Genomic DNA, 20,523 nt, shown 5'->3' with positions numbered 1-20,523 from the left:
TCAGAGAAAGATAGCTGCTTTCCTTAGCTATTTTCATTTTGAAAACAAATTCATGACAGGAACATGGAGATTGATTGATGTTTCAAATACATTTAGAAAAATATGTTACATATGTTTTCACTCTTTCCTACGCAACAAATTTCTGACAACGAGTATCCTTGTGAATGTTTTGACAACGAATAGAACAAAACCTCATCCCACATAAACAACAATTGTAGCCTGCAATGTAACCACAAACCGAGCAGAAATGACGACGAGAAGACGAACTCGGAGGTCCAACAGCTGCTTTCAAGTAAGTCGGTACATGCGCAGGTAAAGATTCCAAATTTGCCTAAAACAAATGATTCTTAGAACCAAACTACTAATAACTGAGCTTAGCTGCAAACGAGTTAAGTTAGTTACCTCCTGCAACAGCTCAAGGAAGGATTTAGGAGCTCTACGAGCTTCTAAAGCTTTCGCTTGTCGAGTTTTACGCTTTGATCCTTTGTGTTGCTTCTTCTGTACATAACCTACACCCAAAAAACAGAGATTAAACTAAAACTATATATTCACACAGAGAGATATCTTCAAATGTGAAAGATTTATTCACCGAGATCATCGTCTTCATCGAGAGAAGCTTCGTCATCATCGTTCATATCTACCACTTCAATAGCACCATTATCATTCTCTAAAGCCTCTAGCCGAGCTATAGCAGCCTAGAATCAATCATTTTTGAAAGACGATTCAATTTTTTTTTTCCCAACACAAAAATCAAAAACTGATTCCGAAATCACCTGAGTTCGATTGTCATTGCTTGTAAGAGCCGCCGCCATCTTCGTAGCGACCTTACGAGTCCGATTTGACACTCGACGGTTCGACATCTCTTCCTCCATCCCGGAAAATGTTTAGATTGCCGGCGACGTTGGAAGCGCAGCGGCGGATTTCAGAGTCGACAGACGACGACGACGGTGACTCTTTTTAGGTTATTTTTCTTAGAAATAGTCTGATCGGCCCATTGGGCCTTTAACAAATTACTAAAGCTCTACTTGCAAGTGAAATTGTGGGGAAATGTGTAGAAAATCCCCAAAAGCCCTCACTTTTTTTTTTTTTTAGGTTTTTAAACTCTCATTTTTTTCTTAAGTGAAAACAAATCTTAATATTAATAAATTCAACTTAATTTTTTAAAAATCTTTATATTAAAACAGTTAAAAACAAAAATAATTTAATTTTTGACTGTTTTTCAAAAATAATTGTTTTTTTGCAATTTTTCTTTCTAAAATTAAGGTTATGTGCTACAAAAATTTATATATTATTTGTAATAAAATCTGTTTGGTTTCCGGTTGATAAATTTTTGTAACACAACCGAATACAATTTTAATTAATTAACTTTTTTATATCATGACTTAAAAAACTTCAATTTAGAAAATTTTTTTTTAAAAAAACTAGAATTTTAGAAGAAAAATCCTAAATCAAATTGTTTATATTTATTTATGTTTTAGTGTAAAGATTTGTTTGAATTTAAATTGAGTTTATTAATAATATGATTTATTGTACCATTTATGAAAATATAAGGGTTTAAAAATCCAAAAAAAAAAAAAGTGAAGATTTTTTATATGTTTTTTAAGAAAGGTAAATGTTTTTCTACCTATTTTCAGAAATGAAGCTGCTTCTATATTGGAATTTATTTATTACGTCGTGTATCGAATTTAGACACAACTAAAAAAAAAGCGAAACCACTGAATAATACAGATTATACAACACGATATTCAAACTAAAAGAAACCTAATCAATTGGTTTTTGATTCACACGAATCCTCAAACAAAAATTTAACCTAATCAATTATGAGAGTGAGACCAAGGAGATAAGAAACTCTTGTAATCAAACTTGCCATTCAAGAAACCATCACCACCTTTTTGGTTCCTTACTTGTTGCTGCACCACCAACACCGATCCCTCGGAGGCGAAAACGCTTCCAGCCACGGTGTCTCCGATGACTCCAAGCTGGTGGTCTTCGCTCCACGTGGATAAACCTTCAAGAATCTTTGGGTTGATCCCTTCTCTTCTTCCGGTTATCCATAGATCGTAGTCGTTGACATTCATTGCTTGGATCGCAGCCAATGTCTCAGCACCGTTTTTAACTACAACCTCTTTGTAACTAACCCTATCGTTTCCTTCGTTCTTGACCCAAAACCACGTGACTACCCCATCGTCTAGCTTCTTCTCTCTCTCATCCTCTCCTTCGTGGTTGAACGCCAAGAATCGGATCACCGTCAAGGTTACGTCCGGGTTTGTCGACATTCTATCGGCTAAATGTAGAGCTTCTCTGTTATCAGCTCCTCCTAGAAACAAAACCACGAAACGGTATGTTTCTTGTTTCATACGGCTTGAGTTTGTTGAGTGTTGTAGGTCCATGGATAACCGAACCACCGCGTTCTTAAGCCGTCCTTTGTCAAAGTAGATACATACAGAGCAAGGTGTGTGTTCCAATACGTCTGCGTTCACAGATAGCATGCCGGAGTCACGTAGCTCGGTAGGGGCAGCGTCTTCAAGACGCTCTTTCTGATAAGGTAAGAGAATGAAAGCGGCTTTTTTAGCCAAGGCCAGCTCGCAAATGTCTTGGTACATGAGACGTTTTGGAGCATGAGCGGTGTAGGCACGAAGCGATACACACTCATCTCTTTTCTCTTGGTACAACTTAAAGGCACTCTGGACTTGGTCTATTCGCCCACTTTGCGTTGTACGGTCAGGGTCTTCTTCTTCCTCCTCGTATTCTTCTTCATCCTCCTCCCTTCGCTGCTCATGGTCAATAAACAACGGCGTGGCTCTCCCTGCTAGTTCCACAAGCTGGACTGCGAATATAGACAAGGGACTACTTTTAGTGGGATAGGCGAAGTCGAGGAAAGTTATCAAGCCGGATAAGGTTTCGTGGTTGGAGACTGCAAGAACCAGTCCCATCTCGGTGTTTTGAGGAGTGTGTTGGATGGTGCGGTGTTTGCTGCTTCGGTATGGCCGAGTGGGATCGTAGAGAAAGCTGATGAGCGGCGTCGATACGGCCGTGACTACAACCGAATGCAAAACCATGACAGTGAAACCTGGAAAGCCCACAATACGTTTATCGATCCAATGCAAGTAGACCAAGATATCCATCTGGCCTCTCAAGTTCATCATCAACCCAAGCGTGAGACTGTCCCTAGCGGGGACTTTGAAGAAGAGAGCAGTGGCAGCGGTAGAGAGAAACTTACTGAAGAAGCCGACGAGGGTCATGTAGAAGAGAGGAGAGAGCTGATCACGCCATGTCTCATCTCTAAAGTAGTGAATATTGGTGCCTTGTCCCACCAAAGCATAAGAGAAAGGCATCAAAAATTCATAGATGAAGGTCTCGCTCCGAACAGCCAACGTCGAACCCAACGGTGGGCCATGAGGGACCAGCAACCCTAACCAAATGGGTCCTACGGCTATAGAAAGACCGAACATGTCGGTGAGGAAACAAGAGGCAAGGACACCCATGAGAATCATGACAATGTAGTTTTGGTTCACAAGTGTTCCTTCAGGCGTTTGGGCAACAATCCAATCAAAGGCTCGTCTAACAACCAAAAGCATAAAAGCCGCGAAGATTACCACCGATACTAGAAACCAAAAGAGAGCATATGCTCCTCCTCCGTCAGCCTGCGTCATGGCTTCAAAAATAACAATCACGTAGACCCCTGCCATGTCTCCAAGGAGAGCCACCGACATGGCGAACTTGCCCACCTCGGAGTTAAGAAGGTTCATGTCTCTCAAAACAGAATAAATGACAGGGAAAGAGGTGAAAGCCAAGGCGAACATGATCCCCCCAATGGACGAAGGCTTCTTCAAGTTTTCATCCATTTTATCTCGCATGGCCATCCCCACGGCTCCCACGCAGATAATTGGCACGATAACACCAATGGCAGCAATGTACTTGTGCTTTCTTGGTGCTCTCCCAATGGATGCAACATCCGTCTTCGCGGCCGTGAGGAAGAGGAAGTAGAAGAATCCCATTAGTCCTATGTTTGCGCATATGTAGTTCGCGATCGGTGGGAACAGATAGTAATTGAAATTTCGGCTTCCTCCAAGCATTGATGGTCCTATCATCATTCCACCCTTCAAACACACAAAACACATTACGTCCATATTAGCTCCAAAACGGATTTTATCAACTACAAAAAGAAGCAAATATAAGATCGGTGACGAACAATGATCTCGCTGACTATACGAGGTTGGCGAAGAGGTCGAAGGACGAAACTAACGAATTTGATGCAGAAAATGATGATGATTGCTTCGATTAAAAAAGTCGAAAATGCATAGTTCATCGCATTTTCGCCTTTGAACATTCCAAACGGTTGCTTACTATGAAGTTGCCGGCATACCACCGGAAGTTTGGGAGAGAAGACACGACTAGTGACCTCTCCCGGGGTGGTTGAATTACCCGGCCAAAACCCAAAATGGGTAGGCAGGACACTCTGGTCGTCATTGATGGGGAAATGCCTAACCATGCAAACTAATCTTTCATATCAAGATTTGACGTAAAACAAACGATAATGATCTTCGATAGAGAGAGAATACGATAGATCCAAGAGAAGACGATAGATCCATGACTGATGTTTTTTTCAACAGATGTGGACGTGCGTCATTTCGGGAACAATTTTAGTCTTTCGCTTACTCTTCATTTTCTTCATCATCACTATTTTTTTTTATTAATTTTTATTCGTATTAGTTTATCAAATGAAATAAAACATATATGTTTTGCGGTATTTACGTCACCATCTATATTTTTCACTCCTTAAGAACGCCTATTTTTAGCATAGTTAAACTAGCCAACGAAAGTGAACCTCTCGGATTTGTTTTCTTTAACATTTCTTAAGAACCAATTATACTTTTTTCTTCTTTTTTTTTTTTTTTTTTCAACGATATTTGTACTCTGCTGAGTATAACTTAATTTTTTTTTCTCCGTATATTAAACAATATACGTTAGCCAAAAAACACTAAAACATAAACGTAGAAATTGAATACTACTGATTTTTCCTAGATTTCTTTACTTTCTTTATACCTTTTGAACCTCGTTTAGCTTTTGTATTTTCTCAATACAAGACATGTAAAAAGAATAATTCGTAGTTAAAAAGCAATATGGCATAGGAAGACTTAATTGTTGTGACATTTTATCAGTTCTAATGATGTCCGCAACTCATTCTTTGGGGAATTGATTTGTTCTTCTAAATTTTTGAGCTGATTTTGGTAATGGTAGAACATGCAAACATAACCACATATGGGATCACATTCATGAGCCTCCGTTTGGTAACACAAAGCGTTTACAACAATTTTACGTTGTGGAAGTTATTAAGAAGAATCTTAAAAATATTATCTGTTCCCGATATTTTGTGAAGGCTTTTAAACATTTCGAGATTAGTCGACGGGAAATATGGCGCAAATATGCAACTGCGTTTCATGATCATGCATGCAGAGCAACGATTTTCTTGTTGTTTTCTCGCCTAATAACTCTTAACAAAAAAAATCTGAGAAAACAATTATCCATATAAAATTTTAATTTATGCAAATATGTATCTATTAACAAAAACTATATAAGATTTTCATGTTTTTCCTCGAGAATCTTGAATATTTTGATGTCGTGAAAGAATGAAGATGTTGTAAATGTGGTTGATGTTCTATAATGAGAAAAAAAAAAAATTATAATTATCATATAATATTTGCTTTTATTTAATTAGAACTTCCTCTAAATTATAAACTCAATCCTTTTGTTTGATTATTAGAAAAAAAAAAGACTAGAAGCAGGCAACTTGTGTCCACAACCATGAATGCTTTGTTCTAAAACTCCCGACCTTTCTTCTTCCCCATGCGAAAAAACAACATTACGGTTGAATAAATTTCTCGTAAAAGTAAAAGAAAAAAAAAAAAAAGTAATGATTCTTTGTTTTTTTTTTTGGGTGCAAAAGTAATGATTCTAAAATCCAACTCTGTATGTAGACTTTATGCATGAGAAGTGTCATGTTCGGTTCATTGATCACTTCATATTTTAATTTAAATAAACTATTAAAGAAAAGCTAATTATATCAACAAGTTACAAGATTTTCTTGGAAAATGTTAGAATTTAAGATCATTTCCAAAATATGTTTGGACCTTTCGCCTTCGTCTTCCTTTATAAGTAGACCAAACTAATAGTGAGAGATCACTTCAGAGTTGTCTTCTTCGTCTCTTGCCTTGTCTTCTAAAAAAAATTATTTTCTTGTCATTCTATTTTCTTGCCTTGTAAACCAAGTTACGTATTTGGGTTATTTTCAACGTAACTCAGGATAGTTCTTGCTATTGCTTCGATGAATAATCTCATAGAAAGACGAAGGGCCATGGACCATGATTATGAGAAAACAAGTCTGGTCGATAGAGTATTTTTGGTCTATCAAAGATATTCTCAATAGAGATCTCCACAAGCACAAGGTTTTGTTCTCTTCTAAAACTTTCTTCGATATATAGCTTTGAACTTTGGTATGTTTATACGTTATATTCCTCACCAATTGTATATTTTGTAACAGATGAAGACAATACCAGACAGGTTTAGATCTGTTGATGAATACCTTCAGTGTTTTGTTCCTCATCTACTTGAGGAAACACGGACCGAGTTGTTTTCTAGCTTCAAATCTTTATCAAAAGCTCCTGTCTTTCAAATATGTTCCGTGGAGACAAAGGAAGCAAGTGGAAGCTCATCAAACAAGTTCTTCTACGATATAAAAATAAGTAATGCATTGGGTACTATTGGTGCAAACTATCAGCCAAAATGTGGAGATCTTATTGCTCTAACAAAGGAAAGGCCAAGACGAATTGATGTCTTGAATCCTTTACTTCTCGCCTACGTTTCCTCGGACTATGATCTTATAATCTCTGTTCATTCGTCTAGATCGATATCTTATCATGAACTGAACCACCAACTCGAGGAGACTTCACTTCAGTTTGGTGTTTTCCTCATGAATTTAACAACGAACACTCGAATTTGGAATGCTTTGCACAACGAAGCTGCCAATTCAACTCTAATCAAGAGTGTGCTTCAGGAAAATACTCTGGTACGTGATACCAATAATCTTTTAATCTTTTTTTTTAAAATAATCTTTGTAGCAAATTCATAAATCCTTTTTTTTTTTTTTTATGTTTTTGTAGCAAATTCATAAATCTTTATTTATGTTTTTGTAGCATATTCATAAATCTTTATTTTATGTTTATGTTGCAGGCAACAGAACAATATGTTTGTTGTGCAAATGGTGCTGATGGTTCTGACCGTGTTTCGGATATAATCCGTTCTGCGAAACTGAACTCTTCCCAAGAAGCTGCAATCTTGAGCTGCCTTAAGACAAGGAACTGTATTCACAAGCACAGTGTGAAGCTGATATGGGGACCTCCTGGTACTGGCAAAACAAAGACGGTCGCAACTCTTCTCTTTTGCCTTCTCAAGCTAAAGTGCAAAACAGTTGTGTGTGCTCCTACAAACACAGCTATTGTAGAAGTAACATCGAGGCCCATGTCCTTATTTAAGGAAACTTCTTCACCAGAACATTCTACTTATGGGCTGGGGAATATTGTTCTCTCTGGAAACCGGGCTCGAATGGGGATTAAAGAGAATGATGTTCTTCTCGATGTGTTTCTTGATGAGCGCATTGGAATACTCGCTAACCTGTTTTCACCAACTTCTGGATGGAAGCAGAGATTAGAGTCACTGATCAACTTTCTTGAGAATACAGAGGCCAAGTACGAGCATTACGTCGACTTATTGAAAGAAGTCGAAACAATGAGGGAAGAAGCTGAAAAGAAGGCGAAAGCCGTAAAGATTCTTACATTTGGAGAGTTTGTAAAGAAGACTTTTGATGGCTTCAGTGAAGAGTTGGAGAAAAATATTGTTGATTTGTACACTCATCTTCCCAAGTCTTTCGTTTCGTCTGAACAAGTGGAGAGTATGGTCGCAGCTCGTCAAGTTCTTCAGCGCGTAAGATATTTCTTGCAAGAGAATTTTTCTAGATATGATCTCAAGAAGGGAGGTTTCAAATTTGATTGCTTTAAAAGAATCAGTGCTGATTGCGTTCAGACTCTACGTTTACTTCCGCAACGTTTTGAGATTTCAGACTTGTTGGAAAACAAAGATACAAAAACATTTTGTCTACAGAATGCAGATATAATCTTCTGCACAGCATCAGGTGCTGCGGATATGAATCCGGTAAGGACAGGATCGATCGACCTTCTTGTGGTTGATGAGGCGGCTCAGCTTAAAGAATGTGAATCAGTTGTGTTGATGCACGAATCACACAAGTACGAAATAGGGTTTCTCTGGGGAAGTAAAAAGAATCTCCCAAAACAATTCGAGCCGAGAGTTCAAATGGCGTTAGGCGAACCGAGATTGATGACTTCGGATTAAGGATTCCTGGTCGTCGATGAGGCCGAACTGAATGAAGATTGAGGTCGCTTTTCCGAGCTGAATGAAGATTGAGGTCGCTTTCTTTTTCTAGATTGAGATCGGTCTTCGTGTCCTAGCCGAGTTCTTTGTATCCTTGCCGAGCTCTTCGCGTCCTTGCCGTGTCAGCGTCTTTTTCGATGGATGTGACAGGACTAGTCGTCCTGCTTTTATAACCCTGCGGAATAGGGCGTACCCTGACAGCTTTTACCGGTTTTACCCCTTGGGTCCGGTGACGTGGCAGGCCCGTAAGGCGGCGAGGTCGTCTGGGCTTTGATGCTTTTGGGCTTTAAGGCCTGCTCCGTTGATGGGCTTTAAGGCCTGCTCCGTTGATGGGCTTTCTTTCTTGGATTGGGCCTTTATACTTCTAAAGCCCAATCTCTCCCTCAACAGTTGCCCCCCAATCATGACTCATCGTTTTTTGCGAGGGTCATGATTGTTTTTCTCCTTCCCAAGAGACGCAAGAGGTCGCCTCTCTCCGCGTCGTTTCGGATTTACGAGTTTCGGCGACGCGCGCGCGTGGGAGAGACGCGAGAATCGATTCGTCTGACGTTGCTCCCGATGTTTGGAGGTCGAAGCGTCCCTTCGCGTGTGAAGCTATCTTAGCTCGTAATCATTGCTTAATTTCGTAGGTATAATGATTATTTATCACCTTCCACTTCTATAAATACTTCCTCTTCTCTCGTCTGTTTCTCATTCTTCTTCCTCTGCTAAAGGTATAATCTTCTCCTTTCTATTTCGTTTTCTCTCGCTTTATCTCGTTTTTTTTTTGGTTTTATTGCGATGTCTTCCGACGCTAGTTCTCACGGTTCTATCTCCGACCACTTCCGTTCTCGTACATCGTCTGATTCTACGGGTCGTATATCATCCGTTGATCGATTCCGAACCAATTCTTTTGATGACGACCTGGAGTCCAACTCGTCCCCTCGTCGACAGAACTCGTCGAGGTCGTCTGACGCCGGTTCCTCGATTCTCGCGGCCGAACTGCAACGTCGCGATTCGCCCTCTCAACGGGATCTTGTCGGGGCTACCTCGATCGTTCCATTCGTTCCTAGTTTCCGAGATGAGGATATTGGTGATGTCAAGTTTGACGATCTGGAGGCTGAGCCTGAGCTCGTTGAGATGCCTTTCGGGGTTCCCGAACCGTCTCCCTATCATGTTGACTTCCTGGGGCCGACCCGGACGTCATTTGAGACCCTCGCGTATACCCTCCATTACTGTGACGCTCCGTCCTTGATTGAAACTCGCATTTCGGCTTTATTCGAGCGACCTTGGTCCGCTCCGGCCGGCTTCCTCTGTGTTTATGAGAGTTTCTTTACGGAATGCGATCTCACTTTTCCGATTCCGGGCTTCCTGCTTGAATATTTAGCGAGGCGGGAGATGGCTCTTTCTCAGCTTTCTGTTGCTGCCATCCGGAATGCGGTAGGCCTGGTTCGGCTGGCGAGTAGGTGCAGCGTGGTTGTTCGTTCTTCTCATTACGAGGAGGTGACTAAGATTAAGAGCCTCAGCAAGAAAAAGCCGGGCTTACACTACGTTCAGTCATCCACGACTCCTAAGCTTGTCGACGAGGCCAAGAGCAAAACTAGTGACTGGTCGGCGGGATACTTCTTTGTTAGGATTTCGGCAGAATCTGTTGAGGACGTTAGAATTCCGATCTATACAGGGTGGAAAATTTCACCCGGTAGCTTGAGCTCGTCTTCCGCCCTCACACTTCTTCTTTGGTTGTTTTCGATTTTCTTATATCTTCTTTTTTTTTATGCAGCTCGTTTCCCGACGATATTTGATCCATTTCCCGAGCAGCTCAAGAAGGATCTCGAAAAGATTCGCGCCGAGGGTACGTATATCTGGCCGTCTACTAACAAGGTTGCTCGCCGCCCCTCTTGGAATCCTTCACGCGGTCGCCGAGGTTCTTCTCGTCGAGGGCCAATTCGTCAAAGTTCCAAAGTTTCCGCTCCATCAAAACCAGGTATCACATATATCGTTCGCCTCTGCGGGTTTTCGTTCCCTTGGCTCATATATATTTTTTTTTCTTTTTTGATTTTAGGTCGTAAAGCAATGGGTAAGTTCGACCTGGTGTGGTTCCGGATTACGCCAGTCGTTACAAGGAGAAGAGGCCGGCCACGGAGACTCCTGTGGCAAAGCCTACTCGCTCAGAGGAGCGACAAATGAGGGAGGCCCTGAAGAAGAGTCTCTTAGATCAAGGAGGGCGTCACGCCTTCTAGGCCGGAAGTTCTCGACCGTTGAGCCCTAACTCCGAGAGGGTAAAGAAGAACGAGATGCTCGCAGCTCGTTCAACTCAGCAGGCTGGTGGAGGTGACCGAGCTGTAATCCTTCCCCCAAGTGACGATCTTCGGGCCGTAGAAGCCCGGAGTGGCTCAGTCGAGCCTCTGAACAGGAAGAGGCCGGCTGATACGGGAGCTCGTCCGATTGCCCAGAAGAGGCCTTGGGTCGCCGACCACCGGTGGTCGTATCGCTATGTTGATAGGGATGTTCCCTTTACATCTAATGCTGACGCCTGTGCTGCTCTATTCCGCGAGATGGGTCATGGCCCCGGCTCGTTCCCTCTAATTGAGGATCTTCGAGAGCGGGATGCGTATACCGAGGCGGCCAGGAAATCATGCGAGGTTATTACTATATATATGTGCATATATATTTTTGTTACCCTTCCTCGGTCGATTGTTTATATATATTTTTATCAGGCGACTTTCGCGATGAACCGCATGGTTCATCTCTACGAGCGCCGAGTTCGTCGGCTTTCGACCGAGAACCCAAATTCGAGTGATTATCAGACTGCCATTGCTGCGGAGAAGGAGCGGGTAGATCAAGTCTCGCGAGAGTTGGGTGCTGTTAAGGACGAGGCGGTGAAGCTTAGGGAGAAGGTCAACCTTCTCGATCATCACCGGAATGGGCTGATTGCGGAGAGGGACCGTTTGAGCGCCGAAGTGGAGGCAGAGAAGGCTCGGTATGACGAGCTCGCTGTGATCCTCCGCTCCGAAAAGGCTAGACTGCGAGAACGTCGTGCTGAGTACGGCGAGTACTGTAGAGGTAAAGCTCTTGCGAAGATGGCCCGGCTGTTTCAGGCTCGTCTCACCCGTCTACAGGCTCATGTTGAGGATACCCGTGCCGCGCAGCCCACTCTTCTGCTTTACAACCAGGCAGTCGGGAACCTTGGTTTTCTGAAGGCTCTAGTGGAAGACGGCGAGGTCGTCATTAAGTCGGAGGAAACGCTTTCCAGGGTTGAGGCCGACGTGGCGCAGTACAGAGCTGATCTTGCGGCCTTCGACGTGACTGAACTTCAGGATGGCGATTTTGACGCCTATACCCTCTTCGCGGACCGGAACGAGGTTACTGAGAACCTTCAGTATGCCGCTTCGGCTGCCAGTGGAAGGGACTTCGTCGGAGATGACGAGGTCGAAGAAGATGCCGTTAATCAGGACACTCAGCAGGAGGTCGCAGTTGAAGCTCGTGAGACCGGGGCCGAACTACAGGATGGTGGTGGTTTTGGGACCGAGGCCACAGGCGCTGAGCAGACTGGCGACGGCCAGGAGGTTCCGCGGGTGGCTACTCCGTTAGCTCAGGTTGTCCAAGACGGGGAGGACATTGATATCGAAGGCTGACCGCGAGGTCGTTTTTAAAGTTGTCGTTTTGCCGCTTTTGACGACTTTTTTTTTATCTAGTCGCCGCTTTGTCGGCTTTTGAACACGTGCCGTTAACTCGGTTTTTAGCTTTACTTTTGCTGGGTCGGTTTGTTTGAACATGATTGCCGCTAGGTCGGCTTATTTTATGTGGTTTTCGCCATTTATTTCTTCTTTTCCTTCTTTTATTTTAGCCTGTTCTTCAGGGGTCGGCTCCTGTGTAGGACGGGACGCGGCCGGTTTCTGTGTAAACCTGGTCGTGATCGGCTTGGTGCGAGTTCACCAAGCTGATGCGAGGCCTAGGTTACTTTGATTGTTGGTAGGCTTGATCGGTTGGGAATTTGTGAGTCTGTCCTCGGCCTATACGTTTATTCTGTCGGTAAGATGCAAGTGCTGGACTTGGCTTGTGCGAAGTTTTACCTACTTCGGCTTTTCCGAGTTTGCTCGGAGTGTTCGAGACGGGCTCGAGACATCGTGAGGTGCGACGCGCGGTGATCGGCTTACCCTGTATTGGCCTGATAAATCTTTGGGAGTGCGGGTTCGTCCCCGGCTTATGCTACCCAGTTTATCGAGGCTTTGCGAGTACGGAGCTCGGCTTTCAGACCCTTAAGTGTAGGTTTTTTCCAAGACTTTTTTACTTGTTTTGGCAGACTTAAGTAAGGGTGTGCGTTCTCGTTCGAACGTGTTCGATCGAATTGCCTGGCCAGGGTATCGATGTATATTTCGGTTCGGTTGTATTTCAAAATTAGATGGAAATACAAAATTTTATTAATATCATAGCTGCGCCCTGCAAGCAGGGCTGCCTACGTACCCTCTGATCGGAGGGATCAAGCCGTTCGTAGTTCACATTACATAGAGAGGCATCGGTAAGGCCGAGCTACCTTTTTTTTTTTTTTTTTTTTTTTTTTTTTTTTTTTTTTTATATATAAGGAGAGCGAGGTCGTCAGTAGTAGTATCGCTTGAGGTGCATGGAGTTCCAAGTTCGTGGGACTTCGGTGCCGCTCATGGTGAGGAGTTCGTAGTCGCCGGGGCGAACTATCTTCGAGACTTGGTACGGCCCTTCCCAGTTTGCTCCTAGTTTGCCGGCGCCGAGTTCAGCTGTATTTTCGAAAACTTTCCTGAGTACGAGGTCGCCGACGTCGAAGTGGCGGTTGTGTACTTTCTTGTTGTAGTATCGGGCGGCAGCAAGCTGGTAGTTCTGAACTCGGCATAGTGCGGTGTTGCGCATTTCCTCAAGTTCGTCGAGTCTGTCAAGCATCATCTGGTCGTTGAGGTTGGGACGGACTGCCATCATAGAACGTCGAAGACTTGAGTATCCGACCTCGGCTGGGGCCATTGCTTCCATGCCGTAGGCTAGCGCGAATGGTGTTTGCGTGGTGGCACTGCGGGGTGTAGTTCGGTACGCCCAAAGTACTCCGTCTAGCTCGTCTGCCCAAGCTCCCTTTTTGTCGTCGAGGCGTTTTTTGAGGCCGGCGAGAATAGTTTTGTTGGTCGCTTCGGCCTGCCCGTTGCCTTGCGGGTATCTCGGTGTGGACTTGTTTAGACGAATTTTCCAGTTCGCACAGAAATTCTCGAATGTCAGCGAGATAAATTGCGAGCCATTATCGGTGATGATTTCGTATGGAAGGCCGTGTCGGCATATTATATATTTTCAAACGAAGTTCTGGACATCTTTGGCTCGTATTGCCGCATACGATTCGGCTTCCACCCATTTAGTAAAGTAATCCGTCATGATTAGGATGAACCGTTTTTGCCTGGAGGCTGGTAGCGGGCCGACGATGTCCATAGCCCACCTCATGAATGGATATGGTGCCGCACCGACCTTGAGTAGCTCGGTTGGTCGATGGATCGAGGGCGCGTGTCTTTGACATTGGTCGCACTTGGCCGCGAAGTCCTTACAGTCCGATATCATAGTCGGCCAATAGAAACCTTGCTTTTTGATTTGTAATGCGAGAGCTCGTCCGCCGGAATGGTTGCCGCCGGCCCCCATGTGTGTTTCCTTCATTATTTCTGTGATATCCTCGCTGTGTAGGCAGTTCAGCCATGCTCCGGTTGCGCTGAGCTTTAGGAGGCGATTTTCCAAGGTCGTATATTTCGCGGCTTTGATGCGTAATCGACGTGCTGCCCATTTATCCGTTGGGACCGTTCCATCGGTGAGGAAATCGCGTATTTCGACCCGCCAATCTGTTGGGTCGGCTGCGTCCGGATCGTGATTGGTTCCGACGAAATTGACAGTATCGATTGCTTCGATGCTTGGTCGGTCTACGCTTTCCACCGGGATAATACGTCGAAGGTCGGGGTCCGACGTGGATGCTAATGCAGCGAGAGCGTCAGCCGGCGCGTTATCTCCTCGCGGGATTTTGGTTAGTTCGAAATGTGTAAACTGTGAGGATAACTTCTTGACGACCTTGAGGTATGCTTCCATAGTGTCGTTTTTGGCTTCGTATTCGCCGCTAAATTGATTTACGACGAGCTGTGAGTCCACGTATGCTTGGACTCGTTTGATCTTCATTCCTAGGGCGAGGCGTAGACCGGCAATGAGTGCTTCGTATTCGGAGACATTATTTGTTACCGTAAAGCGCAGACGAAACGATTGCTCGATTATTTCCCCGGTTGGTGAGACCAGTCGTATGCCGACGCCAGAGCCATGCGATGACGAGGACCCGTCGGCGTACAGCATCCAGACGCCGTTCTGAGGGTCGCCAGGCTCGGGGTCGCCGCTTAGGTTTTTTGGAATGAGCGGTAGTTCAATAAGGAAGTCGGCTAACACTTGCGATTTCATTGCTGGTCGGGTCCTGAAGTCCATATCGTATTCGCTGAGCTCGATTGCCCATTTAGCCATTCTCCCGGACTGGCTCGGACTGTGTAGGGCGGTTCGTAGTGGTTGGTCGGTGAGAACGGCGATTGTGTGGGACTGAAAATAGGGACGTAATTTCCTGGCAGATGTTACGACCGCTAGCGCAGCTTTTTCCATTGTGGGATAACGTGTCTCGGCTTCGATAAGGGACTTGCTGACGTAAAAGATCGGCTTCTGGTCGCCTCGGTCATTTTTAACAAGCACACCGCTCACGGCCGAGCTTGATACCGCGATGTACAGAAATAACGTTTCACCGTTTTCTGGCTTAGCGAGAACCGGGGGCGTCGTGAGGTACTGTTTGAGTTCGTTGAAAGCATTTTCGCTCGCTTCATCCCATGCAAACTTGTCCTTCCTTTTTAAGAGGTTATAGAAGGGTAAGCACTTGTCCGTCGATCTGGCGATGAAGCGGTTGAGTGCGGCGATCCGTCCTGTTAGTCGCTGCACCTCGCGTGCATTCTTTGGAGAAGGCAGATCGAGGATTGCGCGAATTTGCTTTGGGTTAGCCTCGATCCCCCTCTGTGTGACCATGTACCCCAGGAACTCGCCGGATGTTACGCCGAACGTGCATTTTGCGGGGTTTAATTTCATATTGTATTCGTTCAGTACGTCGAAGCATTGGCTTAGGTGTCGGACATGGTCGGCTGCTACTAGAGATTTTACCAGCATGTCGTTGATGTAAACTTCGATGGTTCGTCCGAGATGATCAGCGAACATCTTATTTACCAAACGTTGGTACGTCGCACCGGCGTTCTTGAGGCCGAATGGCATCACCTTGTAGCAATAGGTTCCTCGGTCTGTGATGAACGAGGTCTTTTCCCTATCATCTCTGTGCATGAGGATTTGATTGTACCCCGAGAATGCATCCATGAAGGACAGAAGTTCGTTCCCGGCGGTCGCTTCAACTATCCTGTCGATATGGGGGAGTGGGTAGCTGTCTTTTGGGCACGCCTTATTGAGGTCGGTAAAGTCTACACAAACACGCCATTTGCCGTTCTTCTTCTTCACAACGACCGGGTTCGCTAGCCATTCCGGATATTTTACCTCGGTTATCGAGCCAGCCTTTAAGAGTTTTTCGACTTCGTCATTTACGGCCTTGGCTCGCTCCGTTCCCAATTTTCGCCTTTTCTGCTTTACCGGTTTATAGGTTGAGTCGACGTTAAGCTCGTGCGTAACGATCATAGGATCGATGCCTATCATGTCGTCTACGCTCCAGGCGAACGTTTTAGAATTCTTTTTTAGGAACGCGATGAGTGGTTCTTTAACCGATGGTACTATCTCGGCCCCGATTGCGACGCATCTTGTCTTATCCGTCTCGTCAATATTCACTTGTTCTGTTCTGCTCAGCTGAGGCTCTTCGAGGGACTTTTTCAGGGTCGGGACGGTCGATGACGCTGGCGTCGTTAATTGCTATAACTTCTTAGTGACGCGGTTCTTGTGTTCGATGAGAAAACATGTTCTTGCGATCTGTTGATTTCCTCTCAAGGTGAATACTCTGTTATGCGTTGGGAACTTGATGCACTGGTGGTATGTGGACGGGATCGCCTGCATTTGATGCATCCAGGGCGTCCCCAAAATAACGTTGTAAACTGCGGGCTTGTCAACTACGACGAACTTGACCCACGAGATCGTTCCTCCGACGAATATGGGCAACTTGATCGTTCTGATTGTCATTACGAAGTCACCATCGAATCCGGCCAACGGGCACGATACGGGTTTTATTAGCCGATCGCTGACATTCATTATAGCCAAAACGTCCTTGAAGATGAGGTCGACTGAGCTTCCAGTATCGATGAGCACCCTAGTTACTCGGCTATCGCCGATAATGAGTTCGACGACGAGAGGATCGTTATGCGGTGTGTCGACGCCTTCCAGGTCGGATTGGGTAAATGATATGGGTTCGTCGATGGGCGTAATTGATGGCGCGCTCGTGGACGGCCATACTTCCTTCATTTCAGCTTTTTTGCGATGTTGTTTAATTGATCGAACCGAATCGTTGCAGTTTTGCAGTCCGCCCATTATCATTCGGACCTGTCTGACGACCACCGGAGCTTCGGCTGGCGCCTCTCCATTCCGAGGTCTTTTGGCGGAATCATTCGCATCTTCGACTTCCTCGGCTTTCGCATGGTCTTGTAGGTATTGACGAGCCGTGCTTTCGTTACGCTTTTGATTTCTACCTCCTTGGGCGCGATCGCACTCGATCGCAATGCTTCCGCTCTTATATCTTGCCATCAGCAAGCTTTGTAGATACCGGCAGTCTTCAGTGGCGTGCGCTCTACTCTTATGGTATTCACAGAATATTGATGTCGATGCCGGGGAATCGGGGTCCCTTACGTACTTGTTCCACGGCCTTGGTGATGGTGTCTCGCTGTTAACGACGAAGGTCGTAGGTCGTCGTGCCTGGCCGATGCTACCTTTGGAATGTTGCTTTGGCTCGGCGTTGTTTGCCGTGTTAGGTATGGCCGAAGCAGTCTCCTTGGTTACAGATGTTTTGGGCGGATTATGCTTTTTGGCTAGAACGAGCCGCTCTTCTTCGAGCTCGATATACCGCGAGGCTCTATGAAGTGCGTCCTCGAGAGTGTTCGGAGCATGAAGAGTGATATCGTCTCTGTACTTTGAATCGTACCAGACGGCGTTGCGCAAGGCTACTATCGCGGCTTCGTCAGGGATGGTGATTTTGGTTACTACCACCTTGAAGCGATCGATAAACGATCGGAGTGATTCCTTGGGGCCTTGCGATAGGGACCATAGGTCGGCGTTGGACGTTTGGTTCTCGATGAGAGGTGAGTAGTGCTTTAGGAAAGACGACGACAATTGGTTGAAGCTGCTGATTGTATTTGGCTTTAGGCGGGAGAACCAGTTGAGAGCCGGGCCCGTGAGATGTTCGATGAAGATCTGGCACCGCCCTGCTTCGAAGTTTTCTGGAGTCAGCTCGGCGCGGTTAATCGCGACGCTGAAAGATTGCAGGAATTCCTTAGGGTCGCCTTTTCCGTTGTACCTTTCTAATTTGATTTTCTTGGATCCGCGGACGGAGATGCTTGTGATTCTTTGGGTGAAAGCGGTTTGCTGAGTTTCCTCGAGCACACGGTCGAGTTCTGGAGCCGAGCTAGTGGCACGGTGAATTTTCGAACTCATTTCCAGGACAGCGCGTCTTAGTTCGGCGATCTCCGTATCTCGCGGATTGGTGCTGCCCATGGTTTGGACGGGCTGAGCTGCCTGGGGACGTCCGGGGAGTTCTGGAGTGTAGACTGCGTTTGCACTCCGACTCGTTTGCAGACGGTTGATCTCGTCCATGGAGAACGCTTGAGCCGCGGCCAGAGATGCGAACCGAGCATCTGTTCGTGCGTCCTGTCGACCTAGATGGTCGAGGATGTTCTGGAGCAGTCGGTTTGGCTCGGCGGGAGTTGTTGCCGCAGCGTGCCGTTCTGCACGGTTTTCTTCGAGGTTCGTTGGACGTCGTCTGCTGGGAGAGGTCGGTTCGCCTTCCTCCTGGTGTGCCGGGGGCGTTTCGTTCCTTGCTGCTTCCGCTGGCCCCTCGGGCGTTTGAGGTAGCGATGCGGGAATAGCTACCGAGGTATGGGTGGCCTTCCTTGTCGGAAGTGCTCCTAACGGGATCGGCGTCACCGTCTCTCCTCCCGTGGAGGATGCGTTGTCGTCTCGGAGGCCCGTACTGGTTCCCTGGTTTCCATCGGTTGCCATCGTGTTGTCGCGGGCTCGTTTTGTTGACTGGAGAAATCTCTGAGCTATCCCCCTACCTGGCGCGCCAACTGTTGATGCACGAATCACACAAGTACGAAATAGGGTTTCTCTGGGGAAGTAAAAAGAATCTCCCAAAACAATTCGAGCCGAGAGTTCAAATGGCGTTAGGCGAACCGAGATTGATGACTTCGGATTAAGGATTCCAGGTCGTCGATGAGGCCGAACTGAATGAAGATTGAGGTCGCTTTTCCGAGCTGAATGAAGATTGAGGTCGCTTTCCTTTTCTAGATTGAGATCGGTCTTCGTGTCCTAGCCGAGTTCTTTGTATCCTTGCCGAGCTCTTCGCGTCCTTGCCGTGTCAGCGTCTTTTTCGATGGATGTGACAGGACTAGTCGTCCTGCTTTTATAACCCTGCGGAATAGGGCGTACCCTGACAGCTTTTACCGGTTTTACCCCTTGGGTCCGGTGACGTGGCAGGCCCGTAAGGCGGCGAGGTCGTCTGGGCTTTGATGCTTTTGGGCTTTAAGGCCTGCTCCGTTGATGGGCTTTAAGGCCTGCCCGTTGATGGGCTTTCTTTCTTGGATTGGGCCTTTATACTTCTAAAGCCCAATCTCTCCCTCAACAAGTTGCTGCTTTGCAACTTTCTGGACTTCGTCATGCTGTTCTTATAGGAGATGAGCTTCAGTTGCCTGCAATGGTTCATAACGAGGTAGTCTCTTATTATAAACAAAAGTGTCTTTCTATTTTCTAGTTATATATACTATAGTTTTCTAATCACGGAATAATGTGGCAGATATGTGAAAAGGCAAAATTCGGAAGCAGTTTGTTCGAGAGGTTGGTTCTGCTTGGTCACAACAAGCATTTTCTTAATGTTCAATACCGAATGCATCCTTCGATTAGTCGTTTCCCTAATAAAGAGTTCTATGGTGGGAAAATCAAAGATGCTGCGAATGTTCAAGAAAGCATTTATCAAAAGAGGTTTCTTCAAGGGAACATGTTTGGTTCTTTCTCTTTTATCAATGTTGGACTTGGAGAAGAAGAGTTTGGTGATGGACATAGTCCTAAAAACATGGTTGAAGTTGCTGTGATTTCTGAAATCATATCCAGTCTTTTCAAAGGTATTATTGATCTTTATATATTAATCTGTTTTTCATTATTCTTTTTTAAATTAATTTTGCTTATTTTTCAAAACAGTTTCAAGTGAAAGAAGAATAAAGATGAGCGTTGGAGTGGTTTCTCCATACAAAGGACAAGTCAGAGCAATCCAAGAGAGAACCAAAAATAAGTACAGCTCTTTATCAGGTGAGCTTTTCACTTTGAATGTTCGGTCGGTAGATGGGTTTCAAGGTGGGGAAGAAGATGTTATCATCATCTCTACCGTTAGAAGTAACGGTAATGGAAAAGTGGGATTTCTCAACAACCGTCAAAGAGCCAATGTGGCACTTACTCGAGCAAGGCATTGTTTATGGGTGGTTGGTAATGAGACAACTTTGGCTCTAAGTGGTTCGATTTGGGCTAAACTGATAAGTGAGTCTAGGACACGTGGATGTTTCTATGATGCTACTGATGAGAAGAATCTAAGAGATTCCATGAGTGATGCTTTGCTTGAGGATGTGTCTTCGAGTTTTGGATCTCTTTCGATTAGGAATGGCTATGGGAAAAGAAACGCTTGGTAGTGTTTTGTTTGATCTTGTTTTATGTTTATGTGTTTTCCTGTTAAACTATGTATGGTATTTTTATGGTATTTATGGTTTTCAATTTAATTATGAAAATCGATTCACTTTTATATTGAAATAAAAACAAATTACTACTTGTCTGATAATAATTCATGAAATAGAAATTTTCTAAACTTTTTCTTTATTAAATTGTTAAAAATTAGCTTTGAGTGTTAAT

At 45.0% G+C, this 20,523-nt stretch overlaps 3 protein-coding genes across 4 annotated transcripts; 1 reads left to right on the top strand and 2 right to left on the bottom strand.

Moving 5' to 3' along the window:
* Positions 1–5: 5 nt before the first annotated feature.
* On the bottom strand, positions 6–1,002 carry LOC9304572 (SWR1 complex subunit 6). Its single transcript, XM_002868454.2, has 4 exons — positions 774–1,002; positions 590–695; positions 403–509; positions 6–331 (listed from the first exon to the last, which is right to left on the bottom strand). Exons 1-4 carry the CDS (start codon positions 870–872, stop codon positions 128–130), a joined length of 516 nt encoding a protein of 171 aa, XP_002868500.1. The 5' UTR covers positions 873–1,002; the 3' UTR covers positions 6–127.
* A 669-nt stretch (positions 1,003–1,671) lies between these two features.
* Positions 1,672–5,433, bottom strand: LOC9306582 (cation/H(+) antiporter 24). Its single transcript, XM_002868453.2, has 2 exons — positions 4,193–5,433; positions 1,672–4,100 (listed from the first exon to the last, which is right to left on the bottom strand). Exons 1-2 carry the CDS (start codon positions 4,490–4,492, stop codon positions 1,815–1,817), a joined length of 2,586 nt encoding a protein of 861 aa, XP_002868499.1. The 5' UTR covers positions 4,493–5,433; the 3' UTR covers positions 1,672–1,814.
* An 855-nt stretch (positions 5,434–6,288) lies between these two features.
* Positions 6,289–20,371, top strand: LOC9306581 (helicase sen1). Of its 2 annotated transcripts, none has more exons than XM_021020083.1 (6): positions 6,289–7,066; positions 7,231–8,274; position 8,312; positions 19,257–19,339; positions 19,436–19,748; positions 19,825–20,371. In XM_021020083.1, the coding sequence occupies exons 1-6, from the start codon at positions 6,542–6,544 to the stop codon at positions 20,304–20,306; spliced, it is 2,448 nt and encodes an 815-aa protein (XP_020875742.1). In that variant the 5' UTR covers positions 6,289–6,541; the 3' UTR covers positions 20,307–20,371. The 2 variants fall into 2 exon arrangements, with proteins under 2 accessions (XP_020875742.1, XP_020875740.1); XM_021020081.1 differs by having other exon boundaries at positions 19,424–19,748.
* The last annotated feature ends 152 nt before the right edge of the window (positions 20,372–20,523 follow it).

This window comes from Arabidopsis lyrata, assembly GCF_000004255.2.
Source record: "Arabidopsis lyrata subsp. lyrata unplaced genomic scaffold ARALYscaffold_7, whole genome shotgun sequence".
NCBI lineage: Eukaryota > Viridiplantae > Streptophyta > Magnoliopsida > Brassicales > Brassicaceae > Arabidopsis > Arabidopsis lyrata.
The sequence above is the reverse complement of the archived record's forward strand: the minus strand, read 5'-3'. Positions and strand labels throughout refer to the sequence as shown.